This window comes from Cydia pomonella, chromosome 7 (assembly GCF_033807575.1).
Source record: "Cydia pomonella isolate Wapato2018A chromosome 7, ilCydPomo1, whole genome shotgun sequence".
Lineage (NCBI taxonomy): Eukaryota > Metazoa > Arthropoda > Insecta > Lepidoptera > Tortricidae > Cydia > Cydia pomonella.
The window spans coordinates 22809646-22822756 of NC_084709.1; the positions used below are offsets into that span (position 1 = coordinate 22809646).

Here is a 13111-nt window from a genome sequence, read left to right on the forward strand (position 1 = left end):
GAGATTATTTCCTTTTCTACAAACATTTACGTGAAACCTATAGGAAAAAAAAATAATCACAAAAAACAGTTTTTTTATAAAATTATTATTTTTTATTTTGTAAAAATCTCCGTAAATATTAGCATTTCGCAAATTTTGTTTCCTATAAAACATATTTCTTCATTATCAAGGAATATAATGAGCCTTAAAACATACAGATCGAGTAATAAACAATGAAGCTACACTCATTTATTTGCGCATGGGTAACGATAACTGGCTTTTACCGGTCGAAACTGTGGTGACTGTTACGATACGTATTGAATGGAATTTATAGAGTATCGGTTTTAATTACTGAAATTATAATGACAATTATAAAAACCAGACACAATAATGTTACCTTACTTCGACGTTTAGTCTCTTTTTTCGTCTTAATCATAGGTAGGTACATATTTCTTTTTACTTAAAAATTTTATACAGGGTGAACTTTTAACCACCAGTCATACTCTGCGCAGCGACTTTATAGGTCATACTGAAAAACTTTTACTATTAGTAGTCCCCAAGCCGCTCCGAGGCCAGATTTAATTGACTCAGCTCGGCCTTACTCACAACCGGTATCAATGTGTTCGGGCGTTTCTCCTGATCACCGTACATGCGGTAGTAAAGCGGAAAAATGGTGGGAGGGGATAGTAATGACGTCACAAAGATGGCGTCCGGACCTATTCTTTTTGGCGGTGTATCTCGAAAACCACTTAACCGATTGTATTCATCGAGGTGTCAACTAATAGCTTATATTATGGAGATTATTTCCTTTTTACAAACATTTACGTGAAACCTATAGGAAAATAATAATCACAAAAAACATTTTTTTTTATACATTTGGTTGGTAGGTTTGTCTTATGTTTTAAAGCAGTAAAATCTTTCAAGTCGAAACACAGTATAAATATACATTTTGGTGTCTAATCTAAAAGTATGATGTTCATTGTTTAAGACTGATTAGTGATTACTGAATTAAATAACATGCTATTTGTTATTTTTGTTTTATTTTTTAAATCAGGTATTAATTTATTCACTATGTATCACTATACAGGCAAAATGTGTATCATAGTTGGTCTGTAAGTACTTACTACTTGTGTCGAATATAGGTATAAGATGAAATTTTAACCACCAGCCATACTCTGCGCAGTGACTTTACAGGTCATACTGAACAACTTTTATTATGGGACCAATGCCGAATCACGCAAGAAAATTTGGATCTGGAATGACACCCACTGGCTGTGCCCTACCACACAAAGCGAGATGACATTCACAATGCCCATACCTCTCTTTTGGACGTAGTTTAAGGACGTACCCGGGTCCATGACGCATGCTCGCCACACCGCTGCTTAAAATAAGCTGACGCACCGTAAATTGAACTGCGTAAAAATCGCAAAAAATATTACACGGAGATCTTATGGCAGACACCGTACCGGTGACGTAAAAGACGCAACTGTTTTGCGAACAAAAAAGATTCGCGTTAAGCACGTCACTGCGATTCCGTACCGTCACCGTTTTTTAAACAGCGGTGTGGGGAGCATGCGTCAAAAACGGTACGCATACGACGCGTCACTGCGATTCCGTATCGTGACCGTTTTTTAAGCTGCGGTCTGGTCGCACCTTGTATTGTATTGTATTGTATTGTATTCGGGCGATTTTTCCGCAACTCGACGACTTGCGCCTATTTTGCGTGATATGTTGGGGGTGGGCTAGTCCTGCCAGCCCAGCTCCTCGAGGAATCCTATCAAACCTTTGATGTTGAGTAGGACCTCGGGGAGGTCTCTCGGAGATCCGAGATGTTTAGCCCTGTATGGAGTCACTCCGCTGCATTCTAGCACCACGTGAGAGGCTGTTTCTTCTGTCTCCATGCAACCTCGGCACAGGGGACTGTCTGTGACACCTGTTGTGAAAAGATGTTTGTTAAATAGTCCATGACCTGTTATGACACTGGTTACCATACTCAGTCGGACCTTCCCTAGTTGCAGGAGCGCCCTTGTGAGTTTTCCGTTGATACCAGGCATGGCTTCTTTTGCCTGTCTGCATCCAGTCTGGTTCAGCCAGTGTTCTGTGTGTAGTTTCCCTGTACGTGCCAGCAGCATTGAGCGTACCTTGCTAAATGGTATCGGAAGAATCGGTTTCGGACCAATCGCCCCCGCATTCGATCCTTGCCTGGCAAGCTCGTCCGCAGCATCGTTACCTCGGGATCCACTGTGTCCCTTGATCCATTGTAGGGTGATCTTGTTATTATGACATACCTCCATTAGTCGTTCGTGGCATTCGTGTATAAGTTTGGATGTAACTATATGGCTATTTAGAGCCATTAAGACTGCTCTACTGTCGGAGAGTATGCGGATGGAGGATCCTACTACCTTCCTTGCAGTGATGGCAGCCGCCGCGTTTATGATGCCCATGCACTCAGCTTGGAATACCGAGTTATGGGCTCCTAGCGGAGTGGTGATCGACATGTTCAGGTCTTCTGAGAAGGTTCCAGAGCCCGATCCGCTGTCTGTTTTGGACCCATCAGTGAAGATTCTCAGCTCCCGGGGATTGAGTCCTTCATGATTGTCGTCCTCATATAACTGTATTTTGTACCTTTTATCGAAGATAGCTTGTTTGTGAATCCGGTCCGTGCCTGACCTAAGCACTGGAAATTCGTCATACACCTTTTCCAGGCATTTTGTGTGAAGAGCTCCTGTGATGTTAGACCATATCTTGAGGGTTCGCAACCTTACCGCTGAGAGACTGGCCTCTTGCTGTATGTGTAGGTGCAGCGGTGGAAGGTTTAACATGACCTCCATGGCTGCAGTCGGGGTAGACCTCGTGCAGCCAGTGGTGGCCGCGCATGCGAGCCTTTGAAGTCTTTGTAGTTTGTCTCGTACGTTGCCTAGGTTTGTTCTTGGCCTCCAAACCACCGTAAGAGAGTAAGGGGCGGATTATCGTCTTATAGAGCCAGAGGGTAATTTTCGGGTTGAGTCCCCACCTCTTACCAATCATCCTTCTGCACTGCCAGAAGACAACTCCCGCCTTGTCTATCCGTTTGTTGATGTGTTTGTTCCAATTGAGTTTATTGTCGAGAGTTAGTCCTAAGTACTTAACTTCATCGGACAGCTGTAGCTCAGTTTGGAAAAGTGTTGGTCTGGTAAAGTTGGTCGCACCTTTATATGGGACAGTCAAAATTTTTTTCGCGATTTCGGAATTGGTCCCATAGTAAAAGTTGTTAAGTATGACCTATAAAGTCGCTGCGCAGAGTATGACTGGTGGTTAAAAGTTCACCCTGTATAAAATTTTTAAGTAAAAAGAAATATGTACCTACCTATGATTAAGACGAAAAAAGAGACTAAACGTCGAAGTAAGGTAACATTATTGTGTATTGGTTTTTATAATTTTAATTATAATTTCAGTAATTAAAACCGATACTCTATAAATTCCATTCAATACGTATCGTAACAGTCACCACAGTTTCGACCGGTAAAAGCCAGTTATCGTTACCCATGCGCAAATAAATGAGTGTAGCTTCATTGTTTATTACTCGATCTGTATGTTTTAAGGCTCATTATATTCCTTGATAATGAAGCAATATGTTTTATATGAAACAAAATTTGCGAAATGCTAATATTTACGGAGATTTTTACAAAATAAAAAATTATAATTTTATAAAAAAACTGTTTTTTGTGATTATTTTTTTTCCTATAGGTTTCACGTAAATGTTTGTAGAAAAGGAAATAATCTCCATAATATAAGCTATTATTTGACACCTCGATGATTAAAATCGGTTAAGTGGTTTTCGAGATACACCGCCAAAAAGAATAGGTCCGGCCGCCATCTTTGTGACGTCATTACTATCCCCTCCACCATTTTTCCGCTTTACTACCGCATGTACGGTGATCAGGAGAACTGTCCGAACACATTGATACCGGTTGTGGGTAAGGCCGAGCTGAGTCAATTAAATCTGGCCTCGGAGCGGCTTGGCGACCGTACTATTCTCAATGTTGCGTTATCTTCCACCGGTAGGTAAGGATATGCTACAATTATTATACAATAGGTTTTTAACTAGCGGATTTGTCCCGCGACAGTGGCGCGATATACTTATTGTTCCGATTCCTAAGCCGGGGCGCGATTCAGACTGTGTAACCTCTCTAAGACCTATAGCGCTTATGTCATGTGTATGCAAAGTTTTTCATTCGATAATAAACAAACGCCTGGAATGGTTTCTTGAGAAGAAGGAATCATTTTCTGATTATACTATAGGTTTTAGGAAGTCTAGGTCATGTTTAGATAACCTAAGTTTTCTAGTAACATTAATACAAACAGGTTTCGCGCGTAAACAAGTATCCTTAGGTTGTTTTATTGACATAAACAATGCCTATAACAACGTCAACATTGGAAAACTGCTAATGATATTGGATAGACTCGATGTAGGTAGGTCCATATGCAATTACCTGTGGAATTTTTTAACATATAGAAACTTAAATATTAGACTGGAAAATTCAAGTGTACAGAGAAGTTGTTGCCAAGGCCTAGGTCAAGGTGATCCACTCTCTCCGTTGTTATTTAATGTTGCCACAATTGATATTTGTAAACACATAAATAATGGCTATATTTCACAGTACGCCGATGATTTTGTGTTGTTTACCAGCGGGCCTTGCTTACAAGATTCCGTAGGTAGATTACAAGCGGCAGTTAATACCTTTACAGCTATATTATGCAATCTTGGTCTGGAAGTTTCCTCCGAAAAAAGTAAATTATGTTTGTTTAATTCTGGTCGAAAACTCATTAGGCACCATTGTTATGATTTTTCAATAAATAATAAGCGGTTAGAGGTAGTTAGCGCTGTCAAATACCTTGGTCTCTGGCTTGATCGCTCATTACGGTGGGGCAAGCATATTAACGAGTTGCACCAAAAATTGAATAGACATTTAAATTTATTCAAAGTTCTAGCAGGTGCGGGGTGGGGAGTGCACCCCAAGCATCTAAGACGTTTGTATATTTCCATAATAAGAAGTCGTATTGACTATGCTTGTTTCTTATACGACAGCAGTTGTAAAAATAACCTTTTAAAACTAGACAGGGTACAAAATCAAGTCATGAGAGTGATAGGAGGATTTATTAAAACAACTCCGATCCATGTTATGGAAGTTGAATTACACCTACCGCCCCTTGAGTTCCGCAGACACTACTTATCAGGGAAATATAATTTAAAAATGAGATCATTTAAAAGCATACCTATTACTACAACCATAAATGAAATGCAAGTAATACAAAATAGCAGATACTGGGAGGGAAAAAAACTACCGTTACTCGTTACATCACACAATCAGTTAAAAGACACACCTATCTACTCCAGTCGACAATTAGAAATGTTCATATTTGATACCTGGATCCATTTCATAGATTTAAGTGGCGTTATTTACTTTATCGACGAGTTTAAAAAGGCTAAAAGAACTTACGACAGGTTAGGAATAAATGTGATTTGCAGCGAGGTAATGGCAAAATACTCCTCATTTTATAAAATATTTACTGATGGATCGAAAGAAGATTGCAAAAATATTGGAGCCGCTTTTTTTGATGAAACGAATAGCTATACTTTAAAACTAAAAATCAACTGTAATACGTCTATAATGTACGCCGAACTAATTGCTATCTCTGAAGCCCTATCTTACGCAAAATCCATCAATTCGAATAAATTTGTAATTTTTACCGATTCCAAAAGTGCATTGCAACACCTGGCTCGATGCACCTCGACCTTTCGAGGAGCACCGATAGCCTACACAATAATAAGAATGATTTTAGAATTAAGATCTATGTCAAAAACTATCATTCTTCAATGGATCCCTTCGCATGTAGGTATTTATGGTAATGAGATTGCAGATTCATTAGCAAAACAGGCGTGCAGCGACGGTATCGAATATGATCTACTACCTGCGTATAGTGATTGCTTACATTTAGTTAAATCAAGATGTCGCGAACTTTGGAAGGAATATTTTGACCAGAGGTCCCAGGATAAAGGCATTTGGTTTAAGACTATACAGCCCCACCCATTGAATTCTCCGTGGATTGATAATAGTACGTTATGTAGGCAGGATCTCGTTTTACTGCTAAGATTACGATCCGGACACATTCCATTGAATAAGTTCGCGTACCTTATGCGTAAAGTCAACTCAGAATTATGCACCTTATGCAATCGTATCGAAGATGCGTATCATATTTTAATGGAATGTGCCCGAAATGAGGTACCCAGGCGACGTCTTTTTAATGACAGTTCCATTGGATTGTGCAATACTTACCTGTCGAAACCTATGTCCGAGGTGGTCGGAAAAATATTAAATATTGTTAAGTGTGGTCTTAAAGACAGACAAGTGTGATTAAGTTTATTATACATATTAACTCTGTTATTTAAGTCTTTTTTAAACGGGGCGACATATTCGATCAATCGAAAAAGCTCCTTAATAAATGAAAAAAAAAAAAAAAACCTCACCTACAGATCGATATACACAACTAGATGGAGTACGTAAAAATACTTGCGGTTTCCATTCGTTATCCATTCATCTAGGGGCCCAATTCGACAATCGAAAACAAACGTATCCCATGGACAATCATGGATATTAACGTATCCTATTGGATATGAATATACACTTGGAGGTCAGGAAATTTTTCAACGACTAAACAGTTTGATCTTTTGAACTTGTTTTTTACAATTGCCTAGTAAATACAATAGTGTTTATTCAATATTAGTGGCTAAAGTCAGCTAGTAAACTATCCCAGGCCGTTTATAAGGAGTAGTAGGTTCTCTATGATAGGATATGATGGGCTCACTTGTCTACGAGATATCGTGTTAATGTCAATATCTGTCTCTTTAAATTGTACGACGATAATTATTGATGGGTGCTTTATTACGCGGATAATTCCGAGCCCATATACACCCGCTAATTATAATTCTTATACGTCTCATAATACGGGTTCTACAAGGTAGTAATCTATAACACGATAGTATTGCGATGCCTTTAACGCCCCAGGCGTGCCTTCCTCGACGCTCCTATTCCCATAACGGAGCAATACTTTTTAATAACACATCCATTTTGTGATACGTCGTAAATTTGTATTTTACGCTTATATAGAAACGTGGGGTTGTCAACGTGAACGTTATTTCAGTCACCTGCATACAGGGTAAATTTGTAATTTGTAGTGTCAAATTGCTAGGTTTAATTTTTTTTTTTAACAACAAAATTACACAGCATTACAGTATATACTAATGCACTGCGAAATTTAGGACAGAAAGTATATAAATGCATACACATCAGGTACAGAATAAATCTGGGAGTAGGTAGGTCAATATTATTTTAAGTTATATATCCGTACACAAATAGAAGGGTATTGATCATTAAATTGTGTTATAAATGAAAAATAGAATTACAAAACACAGGAGAACCTTAATAACTAACTGAGGACGGACGGTCATCCATTGCCTCACAATGGTTTTTGCATTGCTCACAAATTTGCCTCCAACTACTGGCAAAAAGATCGCAGTCTGGAGCCGACTGGAGAAGTGCGTTGATGTAGTGCAAAGCACGAACCAGTGGTGATTGCCTGTACGCCTTCGTGCGCGCTTTAGGAGCCGCAAGTAAGTCGCGATTACGAGGCCTAAAATTGAACTTTGCGACGGACAGAGAAGGGATGAGGAGGCGTACCAGCTGTGAGACCAGCTGAGGGCAGTCTGAATCTCCACGTAATATTCTGCACAATTAATAAATGCTTGGCTGACATACTATTCTCAAGGGAACTGATTACCAGTTCGCCTGATGATATTAGTTTATCAGTTAATCGCAAAAGGTCACACACTAACAGTTCCATTTCAGGTCTTGGCCTGATGAGTATTACGAACCGAGATTCCGGTCAGCGTTGATAGATATCGACCAGACTGTCCGCATTGGGGCGAGAACTGATGACTCTCAACTGCTTGTGTGTAGTCATAGAGGTAACAGCAGGCCATTGCCGGCAGGCATTAATCGCTTGTGTGTAGACATTATTGGCCTGGGACAGCAGGCCGCCCGATAGGACCAGAGACTGCAGGTGGACTGGTAATGGGGGGTACCCTTCACATTGAACGCTTACAACTGATTCGTTATCTGCCTTCTCTACTGCTTGAATATGAAAGAGTGATAGACAGCCAGATAACGTAATTTCGATTTCGCGGTATGTCCTCTGAACCTACATTCTACGTCGACCTAATCAAATTTTATTACAGTAGCATCTGTTGTTTGCATACATCGTGCTCCAACTCCAATGCGAACATCTGTGCCGGAATTTTCTTGAATATAAAGTTATTTGTTCCATTTTGTCTGCTTTATCGACATATTTAAGACTGTCAATATTTTCTTGTAGCTATCATACTCGTATATTTAAAGACCATATTTTCAGTAACCGCTTACCAATAGGCGGACCTTACGCTTGATAAGAACAAAAAAAAACAAGTTTCTAACTTACATATGAGAATATTTTTTTGTTGAGACATTAAGACAATCGATCGAGGGTATTAACTACACATAGGTAGTTATAAAAACTAAAATCAACACTTCCATGTTCTTTATGAGTAAAATAATGAGTCTTCCAACAGTGGCGTCTTATCTCTCTCGTCGAGTGACTTCATTTAAAAATATATTGAAGAAATGTGTTTTTACTGTTTTATTACTATATGTGGATATTTGTTCCTGAGTCATGGGTGTTTTCTATGTATTGAAGTATTTATAAATATTTATATATATTATATATATCATTGTCTAAGTACCCTCAACACAAGCCTTATTGAGCTTACTGTGGGACTTAGTCAATTTGTGTAATAATGTCCTATAATATTTATTTATTGCTTAAATGTCATGTAACTTCTTGATATATGCTAAACTTTTTAAAAATGTGTCGTTTCCAAGCAAAAATTCGCACTTGGTCGCTTGTCATAAGGACGCTTTGACATAGCGTATATAAAGATACAAGCAAATCTCGTCCTTAGGTAAGCGACAAATTGGGAACTTTGACTAGACTTAGACACAAATGTCTACAAAAAAGAATTACGTGAAGGCGAGATTGTCCACCAGTGTGCGGTACTGAGTGGCACAAGCATAAATTCAGTACAAAATGCTTGAGCCACACAGCCGCACATTGGTGGAATCCCGCCTCGACAGCTACTCCGTATAAAAATGAACAACTTGTCATTGGGATCATCATTTGACGCGATAGGTATAAGTTAGTGTCATTTGTCTAGTCAACGCAGTCGATTTTATTTGAAAACCATTCAACTACATCGGTAACTCGCGACAAAGATCAACAAATGTAGGCTTGAGTGAGTTTCTGAACCTTAAGTGCTGCCAGATTTATTTAATGGTACTTCGCCGGGAAGTTTGAGTAGTAATTCTACTTGGTGCGAGAACAGGATTGTTAAATGGCTATTGGTTTTAACTTTCTTAGTTTTTCTCTCGCCTTTTCGTTTTGTGAACTTTTCTTTGATAGTGTACGTTAGGTCAATAAGCGATATTTTACTCCAGGGCAAAGACTGCTGCTTTATAAATAGCAAGTCAGACCCCATATGGAGTATTGTTCGGAAAGAGAGACCTAAGCCCTCCTACGTGTACACGTTCAACGCAGCTGGCCAACTTTATTGTCACGCGTGCAATAGAGTATTTAAGAGCAAGTTCGGCCTGGCCAGCCACATTAGGGCTCACGCTAGACAACGTCCATAATGTGTTTATTTGGGGTCGCCGTCATCGAAAACGATGAGGAGGACTATATTGTTGGGCAGGAGCAACTGGATGCCAGCTTGGGCCCTTCGACTAAAGGCGCGCTGTACGAATCGTCGACGATCCTAAACTCACAAGCGGTATTGAACCTTTAATTCTATTAAGGCAATTACTTTGCCTCCTTGTTCTACCGCTTGTACAATTGTTTGATACGATACCCACGACTATTTTCTATCACCGCACCGCCCGCCGTCGGCAGGGTGTTCATACTCACACCCTAGAACCTAAATGGTCGCGCACTGTGCGGTTTAAGAGGAACCTCCTCCCGCGGACGCTCCGACTGTGGAATGAGCTACCTGTCGGGGTTTTCCCGAGGGTCTACTGTATGAGGTTCTTCAGAAAATGAGTGTACTGATTTTTAAAGCAATTTCTGAAGCGGCAGGCGTCCATAGGCATCGGTGACTGCTTACCATCAGGCGGGTCATATGCTGGTATGCCACCGTTAACATAATTCAAATTAACAGATTACTACTCGTAAGGCCACGGACTGGACGCAAGCGGCGCGGCGAGCGGCAAATCAAGGCCATTCATAGATATACCACGTCGGTGGCAAACAAGCATACGGCCCTCCTAATGGTAAGCAGTCACCGTAGCCTATGGACGCCTGCAACACCAGAGGTATTACATGCGCGTTGCCGACCCTTTAAAAACCTGATACATTGCACTCGGCCAAATTATGAATGACCTCGCCCCGCCGCTCGCCGTTTGCGTCCAGTCCGCTGCCTAATTGAGGTTTGTAGCGTGTTTATGAGTAACATCATATGTATACGTAGGTTTGGTAATATCTGCCACCTGTCTTAGGTCATTTTTATCAATTTTTAATTGAATAAAAATAATAAATAAATTTAAAAAACTGTCAAAGGTTTGTATGAATGGCGCCAGCATAGGTTTTACCTGTTTCAAGTTTCGTTGTAAGATTTGGCTTATAGACACCTTTGTCTCCATTCAGGCAGTGGCGGGGTAATACCAAAATTTTATGTGGGCAAGGTACATTTAGCGAGGTCCTCTGGTGGCGCAAGGAATAACGAACATTTTTACGTTGTGTCCGAGATATACTTATTTGAGGCGCGAGGCCCCTCGGACCGCGGGGCCGTAGGCGGTGGCCCACGTCGCCCACTCCTAACGCCGCCTCTGCATCCAGGCCATCCAAATAAAAAAAACCGGTCAAGTGCGATTCGTTTATCCGCGCACCGAGGGTTCCGTACAAACTTTCAATTTTCTCATGTAACTATAATCACGAAAGACTTGACCAGACGTATACTATTAGCTTAATCGTGTACAGCGCCATCTATGGGCAAATTGACTAACTAATTTGCGCGATCTGTATGTATGTTGGTTTTTCAGGGATAATTCTTTATCATGTGAACCGATTTCAATAATTTTTGTTTTATTTGAAAGGAATTGTCTTTAGTGTAATCTCATAATAATAATTTCAACTATAATAAGCACCCAAATGGGATTAAATTGCAAATTAAATTATAAAATGTTTTTTGTTATTAAAAAAAAGTTATCAAGATAGAGGTCTGATTTTATTTTTCCGGTAATCTTTATGATAATTTTATTACAATGTCAAAATTTCATAATTTTTTCATTACTAAACTTCGGAGATAAGGGGAGGAATGGTATTTTTTTTCACAATTTTCTTCATAAGTCAATTTTTTTTTCACTATGAAAAAAAAAAAAATGTTTTGTAATGTTCAATTTGAGCTCTTTTAAATGATACCCCAGTTGACCTAGTAACTAGAGGTTGAGATTTTGCCCCCTCTTTTACCATAAATAATATAAATAAAATAAAAAATTACACTTCCAATATGTCTGGGTTAGCGTCGTTCATTACTATTCCGAATTTCAAATCGATAGCTTATTATGTACTTTTCGAGATATTTAGCAATGTGACAGACGGACCGACGGACGGACAGAGTCGCACCATAAGGGTTCCTTTTGTACCTTTTTGCTACGGAACCCTAAAAAGTACAATTCGATACTTGACTTGATTAAATTTGGTTTAACATTTTTTGATAATTGGTTTTGATAAGACCATGATTATCGTCTTGGTGATAGAGACCGATAAATTGCCTGGGGTAAAATGGGTTAATACTTTATGCTTTTGTTTTATAATCTACTATTTTAGGCTATTGGTGCTGGATAGTTTGGAATAGTAGATTCAAGTAGGGCATAAAGCGACCCATTTTACCCGAGGTAATTTATCGTTCCGAGCGTAAGCGAGGACCGATATAGGTCGAGGATAACATGGTGCATTGTGTGCCTCAACAACCTCAATTTTACGAGCATGTAAGGTGTAAAACTAGTGTTGGTAGGAACTCGAGTCTTTTGAGTCTAAATTGAAAGAACTCGACTCGTTTATACGAGACTCAGAGCTTAAAAAACTTCTGAGTCTTTTAAGTCCCGAGTCGATTCCTTTATTGAGTCTTTTTTTAAGCGCAACTCAAAAGGACTCGAGTCTCGGAATAAAGACTCACTTAACAATTTTATAGGCGTTATTGTATGATTTATGTACATCCATGAATTTTACATAAAGACAACGCATTTCGAAGTTATTTGTAAAAACATTACAAGTTCTCCGAAAAGGACTCAAGTCTCTACAAAAGACTCGGATCTCTAATAAGTTAAAAAGAACTCGAGTTTCGTCTTAATTATAAGTCTCAAAAACTGAGTCGAGTCTCAAAGCAGAGGACTCAAAGGACTCCAGTCTTAACCAACACTATGTAAAACGTATTGTTTTTGTACCCACTACCACACACTATGTACCCACTTTTTTCTTACAAAAATAAATAAGTTGTTTTGTTTTAGAATATATTTTATGCTATTCGTGCACTATGTAAATAATGTATATTATGATTGTTTGTATTTCTCTATGTAAGTGAATTGTAATATTCTTTTGGAGAAATAAATTCTTAAACCATAAACCATAAACCATTTTGCCTTAGGTCAACGTGATGAGCGGACACCAGTTCCTTCATCCGATCCTTCCCTGCGAGTTTTTGGACTCTCCGGAGTTTGAGTCCAGTCGGGCTACTATTGATGAAAAATTTAAGGTACGTTGCTTTTTAAGACAAGAGCCCAAAAATATGATAAATCTTTGTAGGTAGAATTTTATAACATATTATTACTTAGTATATGTACTCGTAATATCATTAAAAATTAAAATTACTATCATTTAACTGAAATAAAACTTACTAGTTATTTTATAAATAATTCTCCTTTGGCTTTACCACAAATTATACACAAATGCGAACTTTTGCTAAAATTACCAACAATAAGCAGTAAAAAAATTGTGACGTATTTTGAGCCAA

The 13111-nt window shown here is 39.0% G+C and overlaps 1 protein-coding gene across 1 annotated transcript in view; it reads left to right on the forward strand.

Moving 5' to 3' along the window:
• Positions 1-13111, forward strand: part of LOC133520163 (popeye domain-containing protein 3-like) — a 32257-nt gene that overhangs the window by 8747 nt on the left and 10399 nt on the right. Inside the window, exon 6 of the mRNA XM_061854533.1 lies at positions 12746-12853. Coding sequence (XP_061710517.1) covers positions 12746-12853 — 108 coding nt within the window. The remainder of the gene's footprint in view (positions 1-12745; positions 12854-13111) is intronic.